Here is a 26831-nt window from a genome sequence, read left to right on the forward strand (position 1 = left end):
CCAATACCTCATATATCCTCCTAATCAACCTTATTGTTGTATCATGGAATGCAAATATTTCCATTGACCTACTTATAAAATCCCAACTTACTCTGTTGAATGTTTTCTCTGCATCAAGACCTCCCTCTAGATCATCACTGTTCTATTAATGTTGTCAAATATTTGCCCCCACTCCACAAAACCACATTAATCTACATCTGTCAGTCTTGACAATATATTTGCCATTATTTCAGCCCTTACTCATAATCATGGAGTAAAAATGAAATGGGCTTACATGAAGCTGGGTCAGATGGGTCTTTACTGCCTTTAGGTATCATAGCCACCACAGCTTTCTTCCAGGATGTTGGTGTTTCCCCTCTTTTTAAAATACTGTTAAACAAAACCTTCTAGATCTTTATCACTTTCTTCCCTCCAAGTTTACAAGTGTCCACACTTCCACAGAAACATCATCTATTACTGGAGACTTTTCTGCAGATTGAGTATACATCACCATTTTTATCTCATCCCTGCTGTCTTTACTGTTAATTGTTGAAATTCATCTGCCTTTAACCTTCACATATGCAAGTATTCCATAAATATTTTCATTTGTGCTCTTTCTTGATTTCCACATTTATCAGCTTTATACACATTTTCAAGATATGTGAAGGCTGCCAGCCTAGACAGAATTTTGTAGATAATTCTGTCATTTGTAAATATTAATATAAGCCACAGGCTTGTTCTCTTAAATGGAAGAAAATGGTGTTAAATTTTGAACTTGAGAAATGTAGCCACATTGTACTCTGTGGGAGGAAAGCTGATAAGTCAAGCATTGTATAATTGTTTGATCTCAAAACTCAGAGCCAAGAAGTTTGGATGAAGCAATTCTTGCTATTGTTTTGAGACTAGCGTTAATTGCTAGAATTTGCATGTATAATGTATTTTATTGCTGTAGCTTCCTGACCAGGTGCAAGATCAAAAGGGCTGCTAAACTCTGAGATTCTGTTAGCCTGGGAACCAGAGAAAAAATGATGTAATCTGAAATGAGTCAGTAGTACTGTGTTATCAGTTTAAGGACAGAGACAGAGAGAGAGAGAGAGACTCAGAGCATTTTGCATTTGTCTTCAAAACAGCCAACATCACCAGCACTGCCTTGCTCTATATGTAAGTTTATTTTAGAACTGTGTTTCCTCTTAGATATAGATAGGAAATAGTAAGTCTAGTCTAGCTGTTTTCTGTATTGATGTCAGAACTTTTCTACTGTAGTATTTTAAGCATTTTTCTGTGATCGCTGAACTCTTGACTAGCATTGTGTAGTAAGAAGTATTATCTTGTGTTCTTATTATTATTAAATATTTTAAACCTTTCAACTGTGGCTGTTTTATGTAGAGATAATTTAAGCTCTAGAGTACATTGCATGTATATAGTGATACTGTCCAAGCCACCCCAAATAAGCCTTGCTGTTCATCACCCTTACCATTTGAATAATAATATTGCACAGTAATAATTGACACCCTTTGATAAAGGCCTTATTAGTAGCTGTTATTAGTGGTTGGTGGCAAGTGGTACTACTGTATAGTCTGGGCAGAAGGCGCATAGCTGGAGAACCTGTTCCAGCCTTCCCCAGGAGTGTTGGTGTGTTTGTATATAACTCCTATCTCAAAGTGTGTGTTGGCTAGTGGGCAGGGGCATGAAGCACTGGTTGGACAGAGAGGGTGGTGGAGGTTTTAGCTTGACCACTAGGCTGAGATCTGGACCCTATAGCTGTGCCAGTGGGGAGTCTTATTGGGGATCTGGAGAGAAAGGGAGAAACCAGCCCCAGACTGACTGTGATCTTTCTGTGCTCTTAAGGGAAATTGTACTTTACTGTGTGTGTATTTGTTATCCTTCCCAATGTGGATGCCCCGCACTAGTGTTAGTGGTGAGGATTGAGGTGCCTTGATTGCTGGGCCAGTGCATGGGCGCTACACACATTTTCATAAAATTTCCAATGTTTTTGAAATATCTTTAACACCTGTTCAGGATCTATGGTTATTCTTCTTCTTGTGGGCTCCCTAAGTTTGGCAACAACCCTTTCTACTTTCTGTTGCCTATGTTGTTATGCTAAAAGTTTTTGCACTCTGGAGTTATCATCAAAAATAGTTACTTAACACCAGTTTTTCTAAACTCATGCAAATTATCAAGATATTCTTCTGTTTCCTCTGTAACACTTTGCAGTTGTGCTTCTTCTTCTTCTGTGAGATTCCCCTTATTCTGCAATACCTTAACCTTTGCCAGCTCTTATAAATAATTTTTGTTACATCTTAACCATCTCTCTTTTTTATTTCTATCCTATTTTTAAATTCCACTTTCATTTTATCCCACTCACTAGCTATAACTTCTAATGAAAGTTCTAGCTTCCCTAATAATTCTTAAATAATTTCCACTACTCATTGCTATTTGCACTCTGCATTTCTTAATATAATTCAATAGTCTTATATTTTTATCTATGTCTGTGAGGCCATTCACATTCCAAAATAATATGGATAGTGTAGCCATTATGATAAGTTATTATACCCACCTTTATATATGTCAGCTTGTTTAAATGTCTACTTCCAGCTTTTGTGTTACATGCACCCACTAATGTTTGGGAGGTTGAGCCTTTATACAGTTTTATCTTGTTATCAACATTTAAACCTTAGCACATTTTACAAAATGTTTTCTTTTAATGAAAATCCTCAAATAAAAAACACTCCTAGAACACCTGCATAACTTATTAACTTAAAACAAACAGACACCAGTATATATATCTTCAAAATGATGTTTGGTATCCCAAATCAACAACTGCAACCACATGCATTACCTAAACTAAAATTAAGGTTGTCCATGCTAATGTGCATTTAACAGCCTGTGCTCCTACTAAGACTAATTGCTGTCTATTCATACCTTATCTTTTATTTCCCTCCCGATGTGAGTAATGGCTTGCTTGCTTTCAGAAAACATTAAACTTTTAGCATTAAGAAAAAGTGAACTGTCTATCTTTAAATAAAACTGAACTATGCACTGTTCTAGTAAATGCACTGAGGTATTTAGGTACCAGGAACACTGCTATCTCTTATTCACTTCCAATAATTTCAAACATTTAACTAAGCTGCTTGCCCTTGTACTTTTTAATCATACATTTCTTTCAGCAAACAGTGTGCAGAGCTCTGAAGATTTAGATTTATTGCTTGGACCCGTAGTCATCTTGTCTCCATGGAAAAATAAGAACATAATGAAAAGTTACCCTGGCTGGAGATTCCTCAACTCACACTGAACATTTATTTGCTACAGGAAAACTTTCCACCACATCCACAGTGTTCTCTCATTTCTACAGCTTACATGCCTACACAAGAAACCTGTTAGCAGATTAAGTCAAGGGCATTAATCCAGACATTCACCCTTGTAAAAGCAAAAGAAAAAGTACGGTTGTGTACACTTACCATAAATGTAGATGTTTGAATGTATTCACTGTTGCAGTCCTGACTTGTGGGATTTCCTGCTGTGAAAGCCAGGCTCCTCCTGGTAGAGGACAAGAAAATACTGATATCATGACGCAAGCTGGCTCCCTTTACACCTGAGCGTACTGATGTTGGTCAGGGAGTCTGCCAGCCTGGGAGGGGAAAAAAGTCTTCTCTGGTAGTCGTGCTGCCCAAAGGCTTTCATGGCAGGAAATCCCACAAGTCAGGACTACAACATTGAAATACAAAGAACATCATCTCAACTCTACGTACATTATGATCAGTGCAATTTTACACCTCATCCCAACAGCCCAAGATTATATTATATTAACTTCAGAATGTATTTGTCCAGTCATTCTTCTCATTTTACATTGCAATGCCTACATTTCTTAAAACTAAAAAAAAAAAAAAAACAGTTTAACTTCAGTATTTTTCTCACATACAAAAATCACTAAAAATGGTTTGCTATATAATAAGCAGCTTATATCATGAAATGTTTTATATAAAATACTGTCAAGAGCAAAATTTGTTTTACTACTTGTTACTCTTTTTTTCCCTTTTTTCCCACTTTAGTGTCCTTCCAAGCATTAATGACATGAAAAGGGGTACATGCCTTTCAGTACCCCTACATATCTAGTCCCACATTTGATGCTGTTTCTCTGTGCCTTACTGTTTAAAACGCACTTACCTGTGTGGACAATGTCAAAAGTTTTACAGAAGTCTGGGTAGACTGTGTCCACCTGCACTCCCATGTCTGGTTATTCTTGACACAGTCATAAAACTGGATCATGTTTGACCTGCTGGACATTGGACACTGGTCAATGGACATCAGTGGGGTACTCCTCAAGTAGATCTTTATGCCTCCCCTTTGAAGAGGCAACTTCCAGAGTTCTGTTTCAGAGTTCTATGTCCACTGGCATGGAAAGTGGAAACCATGTACTTTTCTTGGAAGGAGTTGTTCCTGTATGCCTGTCCTCCTCTTCCTCTACTCCCGAGGGTCCTAAACAAGATCATGTGGGACATGAACAAAACCTTGCTAGTGACTCCCTTTTGTCCCAGACAGCATTGGTTCCCCCTTTTCTTTCATCTGGCCAGGAGCAGTCATCAGAAGTTACCTCACAGGATACAGCCTCTCACACAAGACAAAGGTTCTCCCATTTACCCTCACTTGTCCATACTTTAACTGATGTTTTGAGTGAAAGAGTTTTAATTCCTTGACAGCAATTTTCTAAGGACATTCTTCAGGTTTTGCAGAAGGCCAGAAAACCCACTACTAGAAAATCCTATGTGGCAAAATGAAAGATATTTTCTATTTGGTGTCTCAAACATGACTAGGACTTTCTCTGTGGGGGTCCCTATGGTATTTTCTTATTTGTGTGAATTGCTGGTTAGGCATATTCTTCTATTCATGCTCATTTATCAGCCATTTCTACCTGTCTGTCTTGACGTTCACCTTTGGCTTCTAATTTTGAACTCAAACAATTCCTAAAAGGCATCCTTCATATCAAGCCCCAAGAAAGCCTATTCCTCTTTGGGACCTTAATTTTGTTCTTGAAAATTTGACTGAATCCCCTTTTGAGTCTGCCTTTTCTTCTTCCCTGCAGCATTGTACTTGGAAGACTGTACTATTGGTTCCTCTTACTTGCTCCAAGAGGATTTCTGAAGTCCAAGCCCTCACTGTGGTTCCTCCTTTTTTGTTTTTTTTTTCACAAGGACAGGGTGTCTCTTCGCACCAATCCTTCTTTTATGCCCAAGATGGTTAATGATTTGTTCCTGAATCAGTCTATTCATCTTCCCTTTTTTTCCTTCTCCACAGTCTGCTAGTGAGAAGGTACTACACACCTTGGATATCTCAGATATTACTTGGCTTGGTAGTGTCTAAGCAAACCATCACCTCCTGGATTTTCAAGGCCATTACTTTTTGATATTCTTTTCATAGCAAACAGCTTTTCTCTTCTGTTCATGCTCATTCTACCAGGGCTGCATAGGGCCCTTCAAATGCTTTTTTCAAGGGTCTGGATACTATATCCATCTTGGAAGCTGCTACTTGGTCTTCTGTTCATACTTTAAGCAAACATTACAAGTTAGATGTCATTTCCAGGGCCAGGATAGGTTTTGCCAGGGCCATCCTTCATGGGTTTATGGAGGGCTCTTCTCTGCCTTCCTCTTGCCATGCTTTCCAGTAGCTTTTGTACTCTCCCAAGAGGAAAGAATACTACAACACTAATAAAGAAGGACATAGTACATTTGTGTAATATTTTACCACAAAAGTAGATGTCCTACTTCTCACTGTAGCAGTATTCTGTCCTCCATTCTCCTCCTGTTACTTTCTGTTGCCCTCTTTCTATACAAGCGGGTCTTTGTTAGTTCCTTTTCTACTCTTTCTCCCTCCCTTCCTGGATGTACATGTTGTTGTTTTTCTCTGGGGCTGCCCTGGTTCTCCTAGCGCATTTCAGTTCTGAGGATTAGGTTTCTGTACATCACATATGTACCTTATGCTTTGCACATAGGACAAAAGACACATGAAAGGTGTAAAGGCTTTGCTATGCTTGCATTGCGGGATATCCCAAGAGTAAATAATACTGCAAAAGTGAGAAGTAGGACATCTACTGTTATGGTAAGATCTTTCACAGCTGTACTTTCCAAAACTGTAAAAGCCTGAAAATACTTCTCTTGTTTACTCCAATGCTGAAAAACCTTGGAGTCTATCACTTAAATAAAGTTGGATGTATGGAAGAACCATGCTTATGCAGCCAGCTCATTAACATGATGGTATGTAAGTGCAACCCAGATAATCTAGGTATGACTGACAGTCTTGCTGATGTGGAGAGAGGGGGATGATGAGGCAATGCCTGCTCCCCCCCCAGGCTGAAGTGAGAGTGTGGGGCATGTTGCAGCTATGCCAAATGGTCGTTAATTCTTCTGGAAATCAGAGCTGTTAACTTGAGAGCTACAACTCATATATAATAGGTTCATAGGTAGCTACTAGACATGCAGTCCAGGAAACCATTAAGGAGCCTAGCCCAAGTTTCCAATCGTTCCCAAAAGTTTCTTGTTAAGTGACTTGCTCAAGGTGATTTATTAGGCAAATGAAGGTTGAGGGAATCAAACCCTGTATCACAATAATAAGTAGCTTATTAGTAGTTATCAGCATACCAGTTACAAGAGAGGCATGCAACTGTTTTGGTGAGGCCAACTGCCTTGCAGTGTCACTGCGTACCCCTCATGTAGTGTTGCTTAACACAGCATAAGGGGTTGAGTTGCATATCAAAAATCTCTCCCTCATGAGCAGAACCTTCCAGGTGTATTATAATAATCCTTTTTCAGATAAAGGAACTTTTAACACTAGAGTCCCTCAAGGTTCAGTGATATGACCCCCCTTCTCTTTTCGTTATTTATAAACAGTCTGACATATGACCTCCCACATATTTTTTAAACACCTTTTATTAAGTTATCAATTCGACATAGGCACACGTACATTAATGGCAAACAAAACAAACCATATTAACATTTTTCATACATTATACATTACATATATGTTTTCTTTCTTTATAACAACTGTCATTCACTCTAACTTTACACAGATTTTTGAATTCCTGCCTTCCCCTTAAATGTCACTCCTCCTGAACGTCATTCTGCATGTATTGTTCCCACAATTTCTATTTATTTCTCTCCCTTTTGTAAAGATGCAACTTCCATTGTTTTATCTCATTAATACGATTCAGTACTTCAATTACAGTTGGTGTAGATGTTCTAGTAATTGATTTTTTGGCAGCCAGTATCTTTAAACATAACAAGGCCTTACTATGTCTAGGCAGTTCAGATCCTGTCCCAGCTCAAAAGAATCATTTCCTTAGTTATGGCCACTTCCAAACCAAATTCCTAAACCTTCTGGACTTTGATGCATACTTGAGAGACATATATATATATATATATATATATATATATATATATATATATATATACACACACACACACACACACATATGTATGTTCATCCATTGTTCCTTTGTAAATTGCTTTTCCAGTCTTTCTTCCCAAGCTTTTCTTACCTCTTTAATTTATTCCTATAGTTGGCATGCAGTGTTTTATATGCCTTACTAAGTATCCCTTTTTAACAGCAGCTTCTCTTCTACACTCAGCTTAAAACTCTACCAGAGCTGGTATTTCACTTTGGCCTCCCCTGTCCCTTTCGCTTTGTCTGCACTCTGATATAACTCTAATCTGCAGTCCAAACTTTTGCTTGGTCTCATCCCACTCATTATCTTTCCCTACCTCGTTATTTCCTCCTAAAGCATTGGTTCCATTGCCAGTTTTCTCCAGTAAATTCCAGCTCCCTCTTGCCTATTTTCTCTACACCTACCTGCATTCATCCCTACTGGCAAAAATCTCCTTTCTCAATTCCTGTATTTATTTTGTTCTTAGAATACTTTCTGCAACCTTATGACTTTAATAGTCTGTGTGATTGTTGTTATTCTCCTTAAGGATCTGCACCCAAGTGCTTTCTCTCGCCATATTTCTTGAATTTCTGCCCCTAGTCATCCCTTATCATTTTGATTTATAACCTTCTGCTTGTGTTATGTATATGAGTTTTATCTGTGTATTTCTAAAATATCCATAAAAATCAGGTACTCCTAAACCACCTTGTTTTTTTCTCAAAAAACTTTTTATTGATTTATAAACAATACATTTAGGAGTTGTATAAAGATTTACAATTTGAAAAAACCAAGATAAAATACAACTCTTGTTGAAGTTAAAAAAAAAAGGAACATTAACTAACAAATCCCAATATATACAGTATATACAATTGGTAACCATAAGACATTATATACAATAATGTGGAAGAAAAAAGATTAACAAAATAACAGTGTTAATCATCAAGACCAGAAAAAAAACCTCTAGAAGTTATTAATTATTAATAATACTCAAAACCTTCTCCAGTACTCTGTTATTTAACATCATTTTTATTGGACTCTTAATCAAGTTTTTTTGAGCATCAATATATAAGAAAGCCATTTTTTAAAAAGTATTCCAGCTTAGTTTAGTACGATCAAGCCAATTTTGTGTAATGTAAAGTTTTATAAGCGAACAAATAAAAACAAGTACATGAGTATCCAATTTGGAAAGACCAACTATCGGTATATGAAGTATAGCAAATTCCCAGGACAGCGTAGACTTATGATACCCCATTCTCTGCAATCTTACCTTTAAAGAGGTCCAAAGTTTATGAGAAAAATGACAATACCACAGGATATGTAAGAGGTCAGCTTGGGGAAAGGAACAACATGTACATGATGGGGATCTACTGGCATTAAATTTATTTAATTTATATGGAGTATGATAGGCATTATTGCTAATCGTTAATTGTGTGTAAATCAATTTCTTGAATGGAGTAAATTCTCTGGTATTTCTAATTGCTAAAAGTTTTTGATTCTCAGTTAACTGAGAATTATGATTCAACCAGGTATTTGAAAAAAGACAATTTTGGTCTAGTGTTAACTTGTTTATCAGTTTATAAGATTTTGTTAACATTTTCACTGATGATGATAGTGTTTTAATTATTATTTTTAAATTATTAAGATCGAATTCTGTAGGATTTATGAGATCAAACTTTATCCTAATTATTTCTCTTATTTGATGTAAAACTGTAGTGTATTTCCAACTAACTTTTAGAGTCTTACGTAAATTTGCAAGTGACAGGTCTTTATATTTCAAGATATCCCGAACTTTTAATTTTTTGATAAGAGGATACTTTGTTAGGTTAAATGGAGAGTTATCTAACATTATGTTTGGATTTAGATGAATTGGTTGAAATAGGTGAAAAAAATTATCAAGGTTGCAGATTTTTAATAAATACTGAAAAGCCTTAATCTTGTATTTAAGAAGGGTCGAAATTTTACAAGTGGTCTTCATATTTAAATAAATAAAAGGGATGGCTTCTGGGTTTATATTTTTAGATAGAATATAATGATACCACATCCTTACCCATAATAGGTACTGAATATCTTTATTATTTGTGTAGTTAGATATAGTTAATAGCTTATTTGCTGAAACAATGAGATAGTAAAGGTAAAAATTTGGTAAACCCAAACCTCCCTTATCTTTAGTAATTGACAATCTAGAATAGGAGATCCCAACCGATTTAGGAAACCACATAAATTTTGCTAATTCTTTATTTACCTTCTTAAAAAAAGACTTGGGAATTATTTGATCTGAAGAATTAAATTGATATAAAAATTTTGGAAGGATATTCATTTTAATTATTGCAGCTTTTGATAAAAGCGACAAATTTAGCTGCTCCCATCTATTCATATCAGACATTATAGATCTCCATATTTTACTCATGTTGTTTTGAAATGAGGAGTGATTGTTATGCTCTATGTTAATTCCCAAATATTTCACACCAAAAGTAATCTGAATTTGTGAATCAGAAAACAAATATAATTTATGAACCTTATGATTTAAAGGAAGAATATGGGTTTTTGAAGGATTCATAAGATAATTTGAAGCAAGGGAGAAACGTTCAATAGAATTTGTTATTTTATTTAGGTCAGATAATGGAGTTTGGAAATATAATACTAAGTCATCAGCAAATGCTGAAAAAAAAATTTTTGTGTTAAAGATTCTTGGAATATTATGAAAGGTGTTTTGAGTAATATATAACAACAGTGGTTCCAAGTATATATTAAAAAGAAAAGGGGACAAGGGGCAACCTTGTCTTGTACCTCTAGTAATCTTTATAGGGGAAGACATGTAACCATTTATATAAAGACTAGTATACATATTCTTATATAATGTTTTTATTGAATTTATAAAGGTTATGGGGAAATCAAAACATGTCATAGCCTGAAAAAGAAAATCCCAACATTGATGCATCAAGAATCAATGCATACATTGGATTAGAATCGTTTTTTGAGAGATGAATAATAGATTCCAGAGTCAGGGTGTTGTCCCATGCATGTTTATGAGACATAAAACCGTTTGGTCCTGAGAAATAATGGGCCTAAACCACCTTGTTCTATGGCAGGATCAACTTATCCCATTTAACTCTTGTCCTCTTCCCCTCATTCTTTATGCTTATGATATCCTACTCATTGAAAGTCACAAGATCCACAATCTCCTCCAACATAAGCTCCAAAAAAGCTTTAGTGACTTAACAAAGTGAGCTAATAACAGACTGCTTATCAACCTCATAAAAGCAAATTACCCATTTTGCCAAACTACTAAACCTGTCACACTTAGCCTACTTTACCACTGAAAGATAATCAAGGAAACCTAATCCATAGTGTGCCAGAATATAAATACAAATACCTGGGCCTTACACTTGATCCTAACCTTAGCTTTAAGCACAATACAGGCAACATTACTAGCATGGTACTTAGCCAATTTAAACTTGTTGTGACTTTCGGCTTTTCCCGGTTAGGGGTCACCAAAGCGGAACTCCAGTCTGCTAATGATTGGCAGTAGATTTTTACGTGCCAAGTTGCCAGCCCTGACGCATAACCTTCAACGAAGGTATGCCCATTCATGCACGTCTCCACACAGAAGACGCTTTAGCTGAGAATCTAACAGGACAACGTCTTACTGTGAGGCGACAACGCTACCATTCCCATATCCTTTCTCCACCTGCTAAAAGACCAATTGCTAAAAATGTTCTTCTTCCTCTGATTACCTTACATTCATTTTACAATAATGAAATAATTCCAATTATAGAAAATAAGATTTGCATATTTGTTTTACTAGAGGCCACAAGGAAACATCACTGCAATCTGCGAAATGGTGAACTACCTATTAGTACCTTACTATTTAAAATAATAAAACTAGGTTACTGCCTTCCTCTAAAGCGAAACATTACCTTTAAAGAGCAAATCTTTTAAATGAGATCAAGTCAAGAAGCACAATTTACCCTTATGAGACCACACTTCAAAACCACCATAGGTAAGAGAGCATTTTCTGTACTCGGACCAAGCACTTGGAATAGGCTTCCTAATGAAATTAAGGCACTGCAAACAATAACGGAATTTAAATCCAAGTTAAGGAAACTCCTAAAGAATGAAACCAAATACAGTTATTATAAAGATGGTGGTTGAATATCCCAGATCATTTAAGAGTCAGTGCCTAAATCTGTGTAAATACTGTATATAAGGTGTTTAGTTTAACAAGGGGTTCTAACACATACCCTGATTTTGCTTTTACTACTAATCCTTTTTCTTTATAGCTTTGCACCCTATTGTGCATAATGAATAATGCAATGTATAATCAAACTATATTTGTGTATATTTCATGTAACTATTGCTTTTATTACTTTTTGTTTGTTGATGGCATTGCATATATTGTATGGCTTCCTCCAGTGTCCTGGGTTGTGGCTGAAAAGGGTCGCTAGTCCAGTCCACCTGCTTAAGAAATGGAAAATAAAAATAAATAAATGACACTGCAGGTGACTCAGCTTGTCTCAGCCTCTCACAATCAAATTTTTATTTCTCTCTCTTCAATTATTCAGTGACTAGCAACCTGTGGCTTTGGAGAAGGAGGAGGGTGTTACCCTGGACAGGTAGCTCCAGAGAATTATGAGCACCAGACTGCAGATGGACAAACAGCAGTGAAGATGGAACAAAAACAACCCCAAAAAAAAAAATCAAAGAAGAATTTGCTGGACTTTCTCTGTTTCAACATACCCAGTCATGTTTGGCTGAAGCACTATAACTCTTTATCCACTTTATGCTATAATGATAGTGCATTTTTGTTTTATGCTACTTTGTTCTTGCTAGGATTGGTATGACTGGCCAAAGATATTGTCTGTTGGCCTGTGGCACATCTGTCCTTTCTCTGACCACGGTCCTCCTCTCTCCTACATGTAAAAGGAAAGATGCAACTGCACTGCTTTGTATCTGACTGTATCTGCAGGCTGAACTTGAAAAGGGTTCACTTGATCAGTGTTCTATCTTAGTTAACAAATGCTATAAACTAAAATTTAAGTATATGTGTGTGTCTGTGTATTACTCACCAAACAGAAATGCACTCAGCGTGCTACAAGCATATTTAGCTGGGACACATCAGTCTTACTAATCTGCATCGACAGAGTGTTACCCGGTATCCTTCTGTACTGCTAATTTTACTTTTTTTTGTTATCCACAGGCCATTAATTGAATGAGTACAAGTAGCAGGAGTGTGGTGTGTGTGCATGTGTAATAACGTATGCTTGACGGCCACTGTAATGCTCTGCATCTTTAAATCAGACAATACCCTTGCTGCAAAGCTTCTGAGTAATATCCTCTAGAAAATCCCTCCTACTGCCAGCCTCCAGTGAGCTGCTCCAGTTAGGGCCAACGACAGTTGCATCATTTTAAATACTTCTGAATCAACTGATGTTAAAGCTAACAATGTTAATAGCTCATTTTTTTACCTACCCTCATGATCTTGACATTATACATTCGGTTCAGCCTCTCGTTGTGTTCCTCTGAGTTGTAGATCGCTTTTTTCAGTTTTTCTGCAGCACGATGATAATCTCCCCGAGCAGAATATATCCACTGAAGTGTCAGACCTTGAGACTACCAGTTACATAAAGAAGAAGAACACCATTACTTTCTCCTAACAGGGAGAAGTAAAGAACAATCTGAGACTGTTTTAATAACTTGAAAGATTTATAAAATATATTTCACATGATTAAGTTCAAACAGCATAGGTTATGGTAAATTTTCCTTTAAGCTCCAACACCTACACCATACATTTGAAAAAATATCAGTCATTTCAATGCTGTACCAGCAGCTCTGCTCATTTTACAGGGTGACAGTGATCTAATGTGACTGCCACCAATCTGGTATCCTTCCAGTGCTTTAAGTACATGCAGGTGTCCATCATGTATTATTGTCTGTGTGTGTCACTGCTTAAACTTCAAGTCACTGTTTTACACTTGAATGAATGTCACCAGTTTTGTTCATTTACTGACTTTTTTAACAGGAAAGTCCGACTGGGTCACAAGAGCCCATTTTCAGCAGTGGCCTGGGGAGAAAATGTCCATTTAACGGAAAAAATAAAAAAAATTCAAACATTATATAAGAAACAATTGATAATTAGACATTTCAAAAATAATCAACAATATTGTAAGGCACACAGATATACTAAAAATGTGTTACAAAGAGAACTATGAGAAAAAGGAAAGTAAAACACTATATACAATTCTGGAGAGCATCCTTTTGACAGTCCACAGTAGTAGTAATAAGTGAAAGTCGTGTTTAGTTTAATTGTAACTATAAAGGCAGACCAAGATTAAGATAGATTAGTATAAATGGGGAGGAGGTGATAGGAATAGGTTATGTAAAGTGGTAGAGAGGGTAGGATTGCCAGGTGAAGAGGAGGAAGTGGTGATGTTTAGAGAATCTGTACAGATGGGGTGGAGAAAAGTAGACGAGCTTGATGTTCAACCAGGGGTATAGCATGAGCCAAGCATGAGTTTGATAAGTGGCCTTTCACAAGATGATTGAAGGAAGGATGGTAGGTTACAGTTCCAACAGCCTGTAGAATTTTGGCCTTGGAAGTTTGGATAGAACCAGTCTTACTCAGCAGACAGAATTAAATCACATGGTTGCTTTCAGTGTTTCTAATGGCAAACTGTAATTTTTTAGACTCAACTTTCTTTGTATAGTGGTATGATTTTTTCCTGAGGCTGAAACATGACAGCACAATCCAGCAATAGAGTTTGGCTACTGTCTCAAAATAGTTCTTTGAGACTCTCTCTTGGACAGCAGATCCTGAAGTCGTTATGAACACCCTGCCAGCAGAAAGCTGTCCTACTTGCATCTCCCCAACATCTCTGGAGGGTGCTAGGAAGGAAAAAAATGATAAAGATCTGCAAGGTTTTATTTAACAGTATCTTAAGAGGAGGAGAAGTACCAGCCTCCTGGAAGAAAGCGGTAGTAGCTGTAATATGTAAAGAGGGTAAGGTCCATCGGATCCAGCTTCATACAGGCCCATTTCAATACTAAGCTATAATTATAAAGTGTTCATGTTTGTAATGGCTAAAAGAATGGCAAAAGTAATGCCAAAATTTAATAGATATGGATAAATGTGGTTTTGTGGAGGGGAGGCAAACATTTGACAACATTAACAGAACACTGATGAACCAGATGGAAGCAGAATGTAAGAAAATACCATTGTTATCGGTTGGCCTTGATGCATAGAAAGCATATGACAGAGTAAGCTGGGACTTTTTGAGCAGGGCAATGGAAGCATTTGCATTTCCTGAAAAAAGTGACAAGGTTGATTAGGAGGATATATGAGGGATTGGAGGCAAAAATTAAAGTTGGTGGGGTCCTCTCTGATAATTTCTGCTTGAGCAGAGGAATTCGGCAGATGTGTCATCTTTCCGCTTTGTTATTTGCATTATATTTAGAACCACTGGCAAAGAAAATAAGGGGCTCAGAAATTCAAGGATATAATTGGTATGGTAGTGAAGAAAAGCTGGCTCTATTTGTAGATGATATTATTTTATACCTGACAAAACTAGAAAGAGACATTAGCATGTTGTGGAACATTTTGAGACAGTTTCAAATCTTTTCTGGATATAAAATTAATGAAGCAAAAAAAAGGTAATAGCGGTAAATTATGTACCCACATATGAATTGGTTCAGCAATATCCATATTTATTTAGGAGTATGGATTAAAAATGATTCTGGTGGGGAAGCTAAGGATATGTGGGAAGAGACTAAACAAAGGATAATGCAAAAACTGAGAAAATTGAAGTTTTGTTATAGGGATATGGATATTAAGATACAAGCAGTTAAAATGTTTTTAGTCCAATTAGTCTTGTACACAGGTCAGGCATATTTTATCAACCAGAGGAGAAGTTGTGAATAGCAAATAATAAATAGCTGAAGGACTTTATCTGGGAGATAAGACAGCAAGAGTCAAGTGGGATAAGCTGATTCTTCCAGTAGAACAGGGCGGATTGGGATTACCCGATTTGAATGGGGTATTTCAGAGCTACACAGTTAAGGCTCCTATAGAAAGTGGAAAGGATGATGATGAAACGGGGGAAACTCAAGAAACAAGAAGAGACTGGAATTTTAGAAGCAGGCCTTTAAGGAGAATAAGCCACCTGGAGGTGTAAACCTTGGCTTGAGATGACTGTCACTGCTGAAGTGACACCCCAACCCCCATGTCCAATAATGGGAAAAAACGGGTTGAAGATGGATGGATGGATACAGAATATTATATCTGTAAAGTAGCAGAAAGTCTCCAAAGAACTAAGCCATCATGGGAATGGAGAAAGGAGATTCTGCTAATAGGGATGACTGCAATTAGGGATATAGACAATAGGCAGGAGGCGGCTGGAACTTATTGGAGAAAACTGTCAAGGGAACCAAAGTAATGGGAGGAAATAACTAGAGAGGGAAAGATGATAGAATGGGAAGACCCTGAGAATTTATTTGGACTTTAGGTTAGAGATTGCCTTCCCTATCAAGGATTGATATCAGAGTATAGGCAAAGAGAAAGAAATAGGGGATCCTAAATGAAAGACCAGCACTGGTAGAGTTTTTAGTAGAATGTAGAACACCAGCTGCCATTAAAAAAGGAATAATTAGTAGAGCATATAAAATATTGCATGATAACTATAAGAATCAATCAGAGGAGGTTAGAAAGGATTGGGAAGAGAGATTGGATAAGCAGTTCACAAAGAAACAATGGAAGTATATATGTATGTCTCCCAAATATGCAACAAAATCTAGAAGATTTAGGATTTTTGTTTGGAAATGTTTATATAGATATTTTATACCCCGAGTAGACTCCAAAGAATTTTTCCTCAGGTAGACAGCAAATGTTGGAGGTGTGACTGGTGAAAAAAAAGAGGTAATTAGGAACATATGTTCTGGGAGTGTGGTGAGTTGGTGGACTTTAAGGATTCCTGTGGGATGCACTGTCAGAGATGCTGGGTGGGCAGATTGGTGTGACGAGGGAGATGATCTGAGCTATACAGAATCAGAATTACCTAGACATGGTAAGGTTTTGCTGTGTCTAACTATGGCAGCTGCCAAAAAAGCAATTACTAGAAAATGGAAATAAAAATCTAAACCAACTATATTAGAAGTAGTGAATATAGTAACAGAGATAAGACAACTGGAATTGAGATCTTTAGAAAAGGATAGGAGCAAACTACAAAGGAAAAAAATGGGAATTGTGAGAACAATATATACAGGGGAAGAATGAGGTTTAAAAGAGGTAGAACTTAAATGAGCTATGTAATGTTTGACTGAAAATGATTGGGTAGATTATAAGTGATGTATAATGTTTGCAAGCTCTAGGTGATTCGGTCATGTTGACTAATGTCGCAAAAACTGGGCATGGGTAGTTACCGGTGATAAGTGGGTTGAGGACCCAGCCTAATCTCACCCATGCCAGGGACCCTTGCTAACGGTGGGAGGGGTATATGTGCCCCTATTGGCCAGTGTGTGCCCGCCATAAAGCCCAGCAGTCCTGGCCAATAAGCTACTGGCTGGTTGTCCAGCCTGGGTTACCTGGGATAGCTCTGTTGAGCGAAAGCTGGATGTATAACCAACCAACCTGCCAAACATGAACTGAGAATTGCTACTCTTAATGTAGGTTAACTGACAGGATGCAGCTTGCAAGTGGATGACATGATGATACCGAGGAGGCTGGACATCCTATGTATCCAAGAGATGAGATGGAAAGGCAGTGCAGCAAAGCCACTTGGCTTGGGATCCAGACTCTACTACTCAGATGGGGGACAGGCTAGAAATTGTGTAGGAATTGTGGTGAGAGGGAGGCTTCAGAAGGCAGTGAGGGATATCATCAGAATTAATGACAGACTCATGGCAATCCGACTTCAGTATAATGATAGTGCAGTATTCATAATCTCAGCATTTGCTCCACAGCAGGGTTGTGATAGTGAAGAAAAGAATGCATTCAGACAGCAGTTGCAGGATCTACTAGATAAAGCAGGACAACATGAATTGGTGTTGATAATGGGTGACTTGAGTGCACATATTGGGACAACAGAACAAGATATTAGGACTGCCTAGGTCCATAATGGGTGGGGTAACAGGAATAAAGAAGGATGACATGCTTGACAAGCCACGATGCTTCGCTAGGGACGGCTTGCTCCTATCACCCCTGGGCTTTCAGATATTGGCAAAGGCTCTTGCTACCCCTATAGTGTCTTTTCTAGGCAAGGCTCAAAAGACAAACCCACCTCCATAGGTATCACAAGGGATAAGAAACTAAGAGTAATGCTACTCAACGCCAGAAGTCTAAACCTCAAGATGCATACACTCAAAACTCTCCTTAGCATGGAGAACATTGATATCTGTGCAGTAACAGAAACCTGGTTCAAGGCTCCCGAGAGCACCCCAGCACTACCAGGTTATACCTCATACCATGCTTTTCGGCCCCAAAACTTGGACCGAACCATAAAAGGAGGGGGAGTATCAATATTGGTCAAAGATACCCACACCTCCAGGTTGGTGGCACAGCACGAAGCATCAGAGACTATCCACGTGCAACTAACAGTGGGTAAAACTGCCTTCCAGTTTATAGCCTGCTACAGACCACCCTCCCAAACCCAGGAACTCCACTCGGCCTTCCTGAGAACACTGGAAAATATGAAGGTCTCTCCAAACACCATTATATTGGGCGACTTCAACTACCCAAACATAGACTGGGAGCATTACTCTAGCTCCAACACCCTAGCCCAAAGGTTCCTAGAATTTATAAACTCAAATGCTATGGAACAACTTGTTACCACTCCCACAAGAGGGGAAAACATACTGGACCTGATCATCACCAACATGGGGACTCTATGCTCCAGACCAGAAGTGTATCCCTCACTGGTAAGATCAGACCATAAACTAATCTCACTGGATATTCACATCCCGACCCCACCCCCTTCCCAGAAAACCACAGTGAAAAACTTCTCTAAAGCAAATTTCACACTCCTCAAAACCGAGGTGGAATCCTTCAAAGCCCCTGGGCCTGTGGAAAATATGGCCCAGACCGCAGAATCCTTTATAAACACATTCTATGAACACCTTCAGGAATGCATGGATCATGCAATCCCAAATAAAACCAAGACCCAATCCTCCAAAGGCAGATGTCCTGTCTGGTGGACCCCAGCCATAAACAAACTATACAATAGAAGGAGGAAGCTACTACATGATAGAGCAAAATCCCAAAAAGGGAAGGCATCTCTGATCAGTATTAGCAAAAAACTACGGGCACTCATAAAATCGTCTAAGGCCAGCTTCGAGAGAAAAATTGCACAGGACACTAAGGATAATCACAAGGCTTTCTTTAGTTATGTTAGAAACCTGGGTGGGAATTCCCAGATATGCTCAGAATTAGTCCAAAATGACAAAAAATACACTGAACACACAGACATTGCCAACTTCCTAGCTGACAGGTTCAGCACAAACCCCCCCCCCTTCCCCACCAAAAGGGCAAATATCTATCCCAGCAAAGTGCTACCCCCTGACATCTCAGATGCTCAGGTAAGAGCCGCCCTCTCCAAAGCAAAAAACACAGCATCAATGGGACCAGACGGTGTCCTGGGCTGTGTCCTACATGAATTCCAAAAAGAGCTAAACCCAAACATAAAAACTACTGTTCAATCTCAACCTTACTACAGGATATGTACCCAAAGAGTGGCGTACAGCAACGGTGGTCCCTCTCCACAAAGGTGGTGCCTCAACGGATCCTGGAAACTATCGCCCCATAAGCCTGACTAGCTTGGTCTGCAAAGCTATGGAAAGGATCATCATGGACCTTATAAATAAAGATATTGGGAATCTACAGACACTGGATCCTACCCAGTTCGGCTTTGTTAAGGGCAGATCCTGCCTCTTAAACCTGGTTGATTTCTTTGAAACAGTCACCAAGGCCATTGACGAGGGGAAGGTGGTCCACACAGCCTACCTGGACCTCGCAAAAGCCTTCGATACAATACCCCACTCGGGCATTATAGATAAGCTCACCAGCTTAAATATAAACCCCTATGTCACTAGATGGGTTGCAAACTGGCTCAAGGACAGAACCCACATGGTTAGAATTGCTGGAGCCATGTCAGACTCCAAACCAGTTACAAGTGGCATCCCACAAGGCTCAGTCCTGGGACCTCTCTTGTTCGGTATATATTTCTCAGAGGTACAAGCCAACATGGAAGGACTGTGGCTGACCAAGTTCGCAGATGACTGCAAACTGGGCACCATAATCGACTCTCCAGCCGACACAAGCATCCTCCAAAAGGGCCTCATAGAAACAGACAACTGGTGCCAGAGCCATGGCCTCAAGCTAAACGCCAAAAAGTGTATAGTCATCCCCTTTGGCAAAAGCAAAGTGCCCACAAATTACTACATAAGTGGCAATCCATTAAGTACGGAAGAAGTAATTAGGGACCTGGGGACCCAAGTTGATAGCAATCTCTCATTTGACAACCACATGGCCAAAGTGGTTAGAAAAACATTTTATATAGCCCACCTAAACATGAAGGGATTCACATCTAGATCAGGGGAGGTCATCGTGCCTCTTTACTCATCCCTCATCAGGCCCATAATTGAGTACAATGCCCCTTTTGGGATGTACCTTACCAGACACCTGCAGCAACTGGAAAGACCCCAAAAGTACCTCACCAAGAGGATCAGAGGGCTCAAACAGATGCCATATGCTGCCCGGTTAAAGAAACTCCAGCTCTACTTAGTGGCATACTGCCTGCTCTGAGGCGATCTGTGCCTGACGTATAAAGCTATGTCCAACCCGGAATTAATGGACATGCTGCACCTCAGAAAATCCAAATCCCATCGAGCTCTGGCTCGAGAGACTTGAACCTCAGCACTGAAATAAATAGGACATGCTGGAGGAACAGATTCATAACCCAGAGGCTCCCTTCACTCTGGAATAAAATCCCAGTCCAGGTTAGGCAGAGTCCCTCATTGACTCTCTTCAAGAGGAATCTTGATGAGTGGATGGGGGATCATAGGTTTACCCCGGGTATCACTTCTGTGTCACTGTTAGACAGAGGCACAGTATACTAACCTCAAAAAAGGGCATAGCAAAATTAATTTAAAATGGGTGGCGAAAGCCAAACACACTCTGGCTAGGCTTATAAATGCCCTAGGGCAGATAGCCTATTATGAACCTAAAATCCATTCTAGACTTCTCTCTGGCAAATGGCATGATAGTAGCCAACACATGGTTCAGAAAGAGAGACAGTCACACGATCACATACAAGAGTAGCCAAATACAACTTAGGTAGACTTCCTCCTAGTAAGGAAAAAGGACTGGGGTAGAATCCATGATTGCAAAGTCATCCCCAGTGAAACAGTTGGCCCACAGCATAAACATTTAGTTGCCACAGTCAGCTGCAAGCAGTGGTCATAGAATGGCTCTAAGGTCAACAGAGACCAGGCTGACGACCTGGAAGTTGACTGGAGAGAAAGTACAACAGTTCAAGGAATTGCTCAGGTCTCTAGCACCCCAACAAGAGGAGGAAATAGGTGGACTTGAAGAGGAGTGGCAGCACCTAAAAACAGCATGTGTTAGGGCTACAGAAAAGCTATGTGGCCGAGCCAGGTATGGAAATAAGGTACATAAGGAAAGCTGGTGGTGGAATGCAGAATTCCAGAAAGTCATCAAAAGAAAGGAGTGCAGGAAGAAATGGGAGATAGAAAAGACTGACCAGGCTAGGAAGGACTACTGGTTGGCTAAGAAAGAAGTTGCAATAGCAAAGAATAGGGCATGGGAGGCACTCTTCCAACTTCTGGAAAATGACTCAGTAAGTGGCACAAAGAAACTATATCATGTTGCAAGGCAAAGACAGAAAGATAAAGAAGATAGTCAGACACCCTTCATAAGGGATGCCAGCAACAACCTGCTTACCAGTCCACAGGACATCAAAGGCAGATGGAAGGAGTATTTCCAGTAGTTTCTGAATGAAGAAAACCCCACAGAAGCTGTTCTGTTCCAGAAAGAGCCTGCAATGAGAGAAGAAGAGGAGCCCACTGTAGAAGAAGTAAGAACAGCACTAAGAAAGATGAAAGGGAAAGCAGCAGGCTCAGATGATAGCAAATATGATAAAGATGCTGGGTGAGATCGGGGAGAAATGGCTCCTGAGGGTACTAATAGCAGTGTGGAGAGAAAGGCATATCCCAGATGACTGGAGAATAAGCATACTTGTGCCAGTGTACAAGAACAAAGGGGGCGTCCACACCTGTGGGCAGTACAGAGGCATCAAACTCCTATCATATTGCATGAAAGTTCTGGAGAGAGTGACTGATAAATGGATATGCAGAGTAGTAGAATGTAAGATGGGAGATGAACAGTTTGGATTCAGATCAGGATGCAGCACAATTGACCCAATGTTTGCATTGAGATAGATACTTGGGAAGAAGCTAGAAATAAGGGCAGAGTCCAACTGGAGATTCCTAGACCTGGAGAAAGCATATGACAAGGTCCCAAGAAAGCTAATTTGGGTGGTACTGTGGTGGTTTGAAGTCCCAGAAACAGTGGTAGAATTAGTGCAGGCTATGTACAAGGACCCAGTGACTCAAGTAAGAACAATGTTCGGCCTCACACAGGGGTTCCCAGTGGGAGTGGGTGTACATCAGGGTTCAGCTCTGAGCCCACTACTGTTCATACTGGTAATGGACTACATTAGCAAACAGGTTGGAGGGGACAGATCAACAAAGCTGCTGTATGCAGACGATGTGGCAGTGCAGGCAGACTCTGAGCTAGAACTTCAGCAAAGGATAGGAGAATGGAAAGCAAATCTGAAGGCGCATGGGATGAAACTAAGCACAGATAAGATGGTGGTAATGGCAGCAAATTGGTGAAATCAGAAGAAGCTGAGACTACAGATAGAAGGGAAGATAGTGGAACAGGTAAACAGCTTCAAGTATCTGGGAGGGGTGGTTGAGGAGAAGGGTAGTCTGAATGAAGAGGTCAAAGCTAGAATCAGAGGGGCTGCAGCCAATTGGCATAGAGTATCAGGTGTAGTCTAAGACAGAAGAATGCCAAAGAAGCTGAAAAGCAAGGAGTACAAGACAGTGGTGCGACCAGTACTACTGTATGGTACAGAAAACTGGGCAGTAAAGGCAGAACAGTTGAAGCTAGAGGTGATAGAAATGAAGTGCCAGAGAAAGGTGGTAGGATGCACACTGTGGGACAGACAAAGAAATGAGGACATAAAAGCAGAAGCCAAAGTAGCTCCAATTGCAGAAAAGATCAAAGCGAACAGATTATGGTAGTTTGGGCACATGTGTAGAAAAGCAGAAGACAACCTGGTGAGGAAGAGTTGGGACAGACAGGAAGAAGGTAAGAGGAAGCATGGATGTCCAGCAAAGAGGTGGATGGATTGTGCGAAAGAAGATCTGCGACAATCAGGCATGAGTGTTGAAGAAGGCAAGAGTGTGACACTGAATCGAGAGAGTTGGTGACAGTTAACATGATACCCCGACCCCATGTAGAAAAAATGGGAAAAAGAGGGCTGAGGATAATGATGTATAATGTTTGCAACTGGGAGTGTGTCAGTATGGTTTGTGATGCAAAATGCTTGTAACCAGGATTGTGTTGGTGTGGTTTGTTTTCATTTATATAAAAGTATGATTGCTTATAATGTAAATGATGGTTTAAGAAAGATGTTTCTTAAATAAAAAGGCCAGAAAGTGAATAATTTATGTAATGTTGTCTAGGTTATGATATATAGCAATATATGTAAAGTATAATGTTCATAGACATGTACTTTTTAATACAATTTGAATACTTTTATATAAATGTAAATTTACCTATGTCATAAGTGATAATTCAATAAAGGTGTTTAAAAAAAAAAGAAGAAAACATCTCTGGTGGGGGAATGCACTTAGTGAGATCCAGCTCAGTCTTCTTCCTCTCTTTTTCCTTTGTCATACCTTTACAGTATGCCTCAGTCCAGAACTTCCTGTACATACTGCAGTTTGTTGCCTCTCCACAAAATAATAACACATGTATCATTGCCGATTTACTATCAAAATGTTGTATGGCAGTTATGCGAAACTTGAAAATTTGAAATCATGGTTCCAAGTTTCCATAACATTGATCCGTACATGTTCAAATCCACAACAGCTAATGCTAGTGTGCATTCACGCATATGATTGGAGATCGCACTACAGTGGGGATCGGAAAATTTACCCTTTTCCTCCCTATAGTGTGATCTTGGAGTTTGTATCTATAATAACCTGGGAGTTGTGGGGCTGCAGGAGGGCTTACCCTCTGCAAAACATTGGTAGGAAATCAGCAGAAGGCAAGGTACGTTGGGTAATGTCAATAATATCGAATTTCAAATTATCGACAATACCACACCTTTCATTGTCTTGATTAAATAATGTTTGCATTTTCAGTCCCCCCCCCCCCGAGTAATTCATTACTCGAACAAATGTGTTTCTACATTTTGATAGTAAACCGTCATTGCCTTTGACTTCTGATAGAAAAGTAAAGTAAATTCTGTATCATTTGACAGAATTCTATGTGGACCATCATAGCCCACTGAAATAAAACCATTAAGGAGAAACTGAAGGGGAAAAACATTTTACCTATGTGTCCTTTTCATGGAAACGAATATGTTCTCCACTGAGTAAAATTCTAAAAGTCTCATCTTCTCCTAGGTATAATGAGTTCCTTCTTTTGGCTGCTGAATTAAAGTCTTGGATGCCATGAAAACTGTTATAGATGGTGAACTCCAGTCATTATTTCTATATTTTTTCCTGGATTCTTTTATACACAGCCAGAGAACAGACTTTAAGTTCTCTTCAACACCATCCAAGAGGCAGGAAAAAATCATGCCAAACATTTCTTTTTTCTGTAGGATCTTCATTGGATCAGCTATCAGATATGCCAGTGTGATTACGGAGTCTTCATACAACAACTCTAAAGCATTAGGCAATGTGAACCCCAATTTATCCAATGCCAAGTGCTGACACTCCAAAAAAAAAAAATCAGAAAAGCAGAAGAGGAAATCTTGAACATTGCTCTTCTCTTTTAAAGTTCTTTTTAGCAGGGGGGCAAGCTTCCCACCACCACCTGAAATTATATACACCAATTCTGAAATCACTACTCCTCTGAGAAAAAGGAATACTCCGAGAAATGGTCATCTCGGGCTTGGTATAACTAAGTCTGTTCTTTTTGGCATTTAGTCTCCATATTTCAGGACTCACTGTAGTGGGTCCTGACATTTCAAATGGTTATTGCATCACACAACTCTATTAGTAGCCTGCTCTGCTCCCTTCTACTTCTCACAAATTATAGTTAAAGAGATCAAATCCCCACTAACCAAGCTAACACAAACTATAGTTACAAAGTGCAGTATTCTGCATCCATCCTTCTTGAGGATGGAAGCAGGCAAAATAGCCAATCCACTCACATGTGAATAACCTGCCACTAACATTAGGAATATCTCCTGGCCATTTTAAACAAGGCATCGTCAGCTGCTACTCGAAGTTTCTGCACGTAAAGAACCCAAGGACTGTAGGCCAATATCAAATCTTTGCCTGCTTACTACAGTATTTGAAAAACACTTATACATGCATATATACATGTACACACACACACACACACACACGCATATTTGTTACTAGGGTTGTGCCTCATCAATACTGACCAATTTCAGGCTTAGCCCAGGTAAAATGCAGAACATTTCACAATCACAAAATGCAGAAATGTTAGCAATAATGGAGTAATTCAGACTAGTTATGTAGACAAGACTGTGTATATGAACGTGAGCGGGCACATGTGTGTGTGTGTGTGTGTGTGTGTGTGTATATGTATATATATATATATATATATATATATATATATGGATCCCTCATACTATTGAGCGAAAGCTCAAACAACTGAAACCATATTGACCAAACACACTTTACCAAAAGTGCTTTTCACCGAAAAAGCACTTTCACTAAAGTGTGTTAAAATAACTAGAAAACAACAAAATAAAAAAAACAAAAACACAGTACTCACGTTTACGCAAGGAAGCAAGCCCTATTGCAACCCCCATGTGGGGGGCTACGCCCCCCCCTACTTTTATATTCTCACTCCGAGATAGCACTACAGTGGGGAAAAGGGAATATTCACTTATCCCCACTGTGCTACCATCTCAACAGCAGCCATCTCCCCACATTTTTATCCTTATTTAAGCACACTTTTGCAAAAGTGCTTTTTCAGTGGTTGATTCCTGTATTGCCGACCTGCAAGACTGCGAGTGTGCAGTTTAGAGAATGCCACTGTGCATTGCACATATATCATCGGTTTTATAACTACAAATCACAGTACAGTGGGGATCGGGAAATTACCCTTTTCCCCACTGTACTGTGATCTCGGAGTTGGAATATATTATTCGCACTGGATGAGGGGGACACAGAGGGGCTTGTCCCCCTGCAAAAGCATTACATTACATGATTTGCAGTAATGAAGTGCAAAACATAATGTCGAAAGTGTTTTGCTATATGCATTTCGATATTATGCCCTAATTAATATGCATAACGTCGCACATGTGAATCGAAAATCTGAAAAGATTTTACCATTTTTGATATTCTCATAGTAAACCATATATATATATATATATATATATATATATATATATATATATATATACACACACACACACACACACACACACACACACACTCTCTAGTAAACATTCACAGAGCAATGTACCGTCAAGCAATGTGTACTGCATTGTATACATTACTTTCTAAAGAGAATGAAACGTCACTTCAGTAAATCTTGTGAGTAGAGAAGAGTGTGAAATTGTTATACAGTCAGACAAGCACATAACCCATTAGCAGCTGTGATCAACCAGCAACAGTGGTTCTGCAATGCTTTTAGTGCTACAGCTGCCTTACACACAGTCACAGCATACCATCTACAACAATATAAATCATGATCTTACTGCTGGACTATTTGTAGCTATGAGTAGGATATATGAAACTGTTAACCACATTCTACTAATTAAAAAAAAACTCAGTAAACATCATTCTGACAATTCTTTAATACACTAGTTTAAAACTACCTAGCAAATTGAATATTTCAGGTCTAACTCAAAAACATCCTGTAAGAAGACGTCTCCCTTTATGCTGAGGCACCAAAAGGATCAGGACTGGGACCCTGACTATTCTTTTTCTTTACAAATGACTTAAAATACAATCACCCCACTCTTAACATATTGATGACCTGTTACCTATTGAATCCAGTAAAACCTTCTCTGAACTCCAGTACAAGCCATAAGCCAGTCCCACTGTGCTGACTAACAGGATGTTTACAGCAACAGACTAGTAATCAACCCAGATAAATCTAGTGTGGGGCTATTCTCTACTGCGTAACATTTAACCAAAGTATCCGGTCACC

At 39.0% G+C, this 26831-nt stretch overlaps 1 protein-coding gene across 2 annotated transcripts in view; it reads right to left on the reverse strand.

Moving 5' to 3' along the window:
- TFR2 (transferrin receptor 2) overlaps positions 1-26831 on the reverse strand; it is a 642558-nt gene that overhangs the window by 20650 nt on the left and 595077 nt on the right. For both annotated transcript variants that reach the window (XM_044077345.1, XM_044077346.1), the window contains one exon: positions 12863-13003. In XM_044077345.1, coding sequence (XP_043933280.1) covers positions 12863-13003 — 141 coding nt within the window. The remainder of the gene's footprint in view (positions 1-12862; positions 13004-26831) is intronic.

Source organism: Protopterus annectens, chromosome 7.part0 (assembly GCF_019279795.1).
Source record: "Protopterus annectens isolate FY-2018-M chromosome 7.part0, PAN1.0, whole genome shotgun sequence".
Classification (NCBI taxonomy): Eukaryota; Metazoa; Chordata; order Ceratodontiformes; family Protopteridae; genus Protopterus; species Protopterus annectens.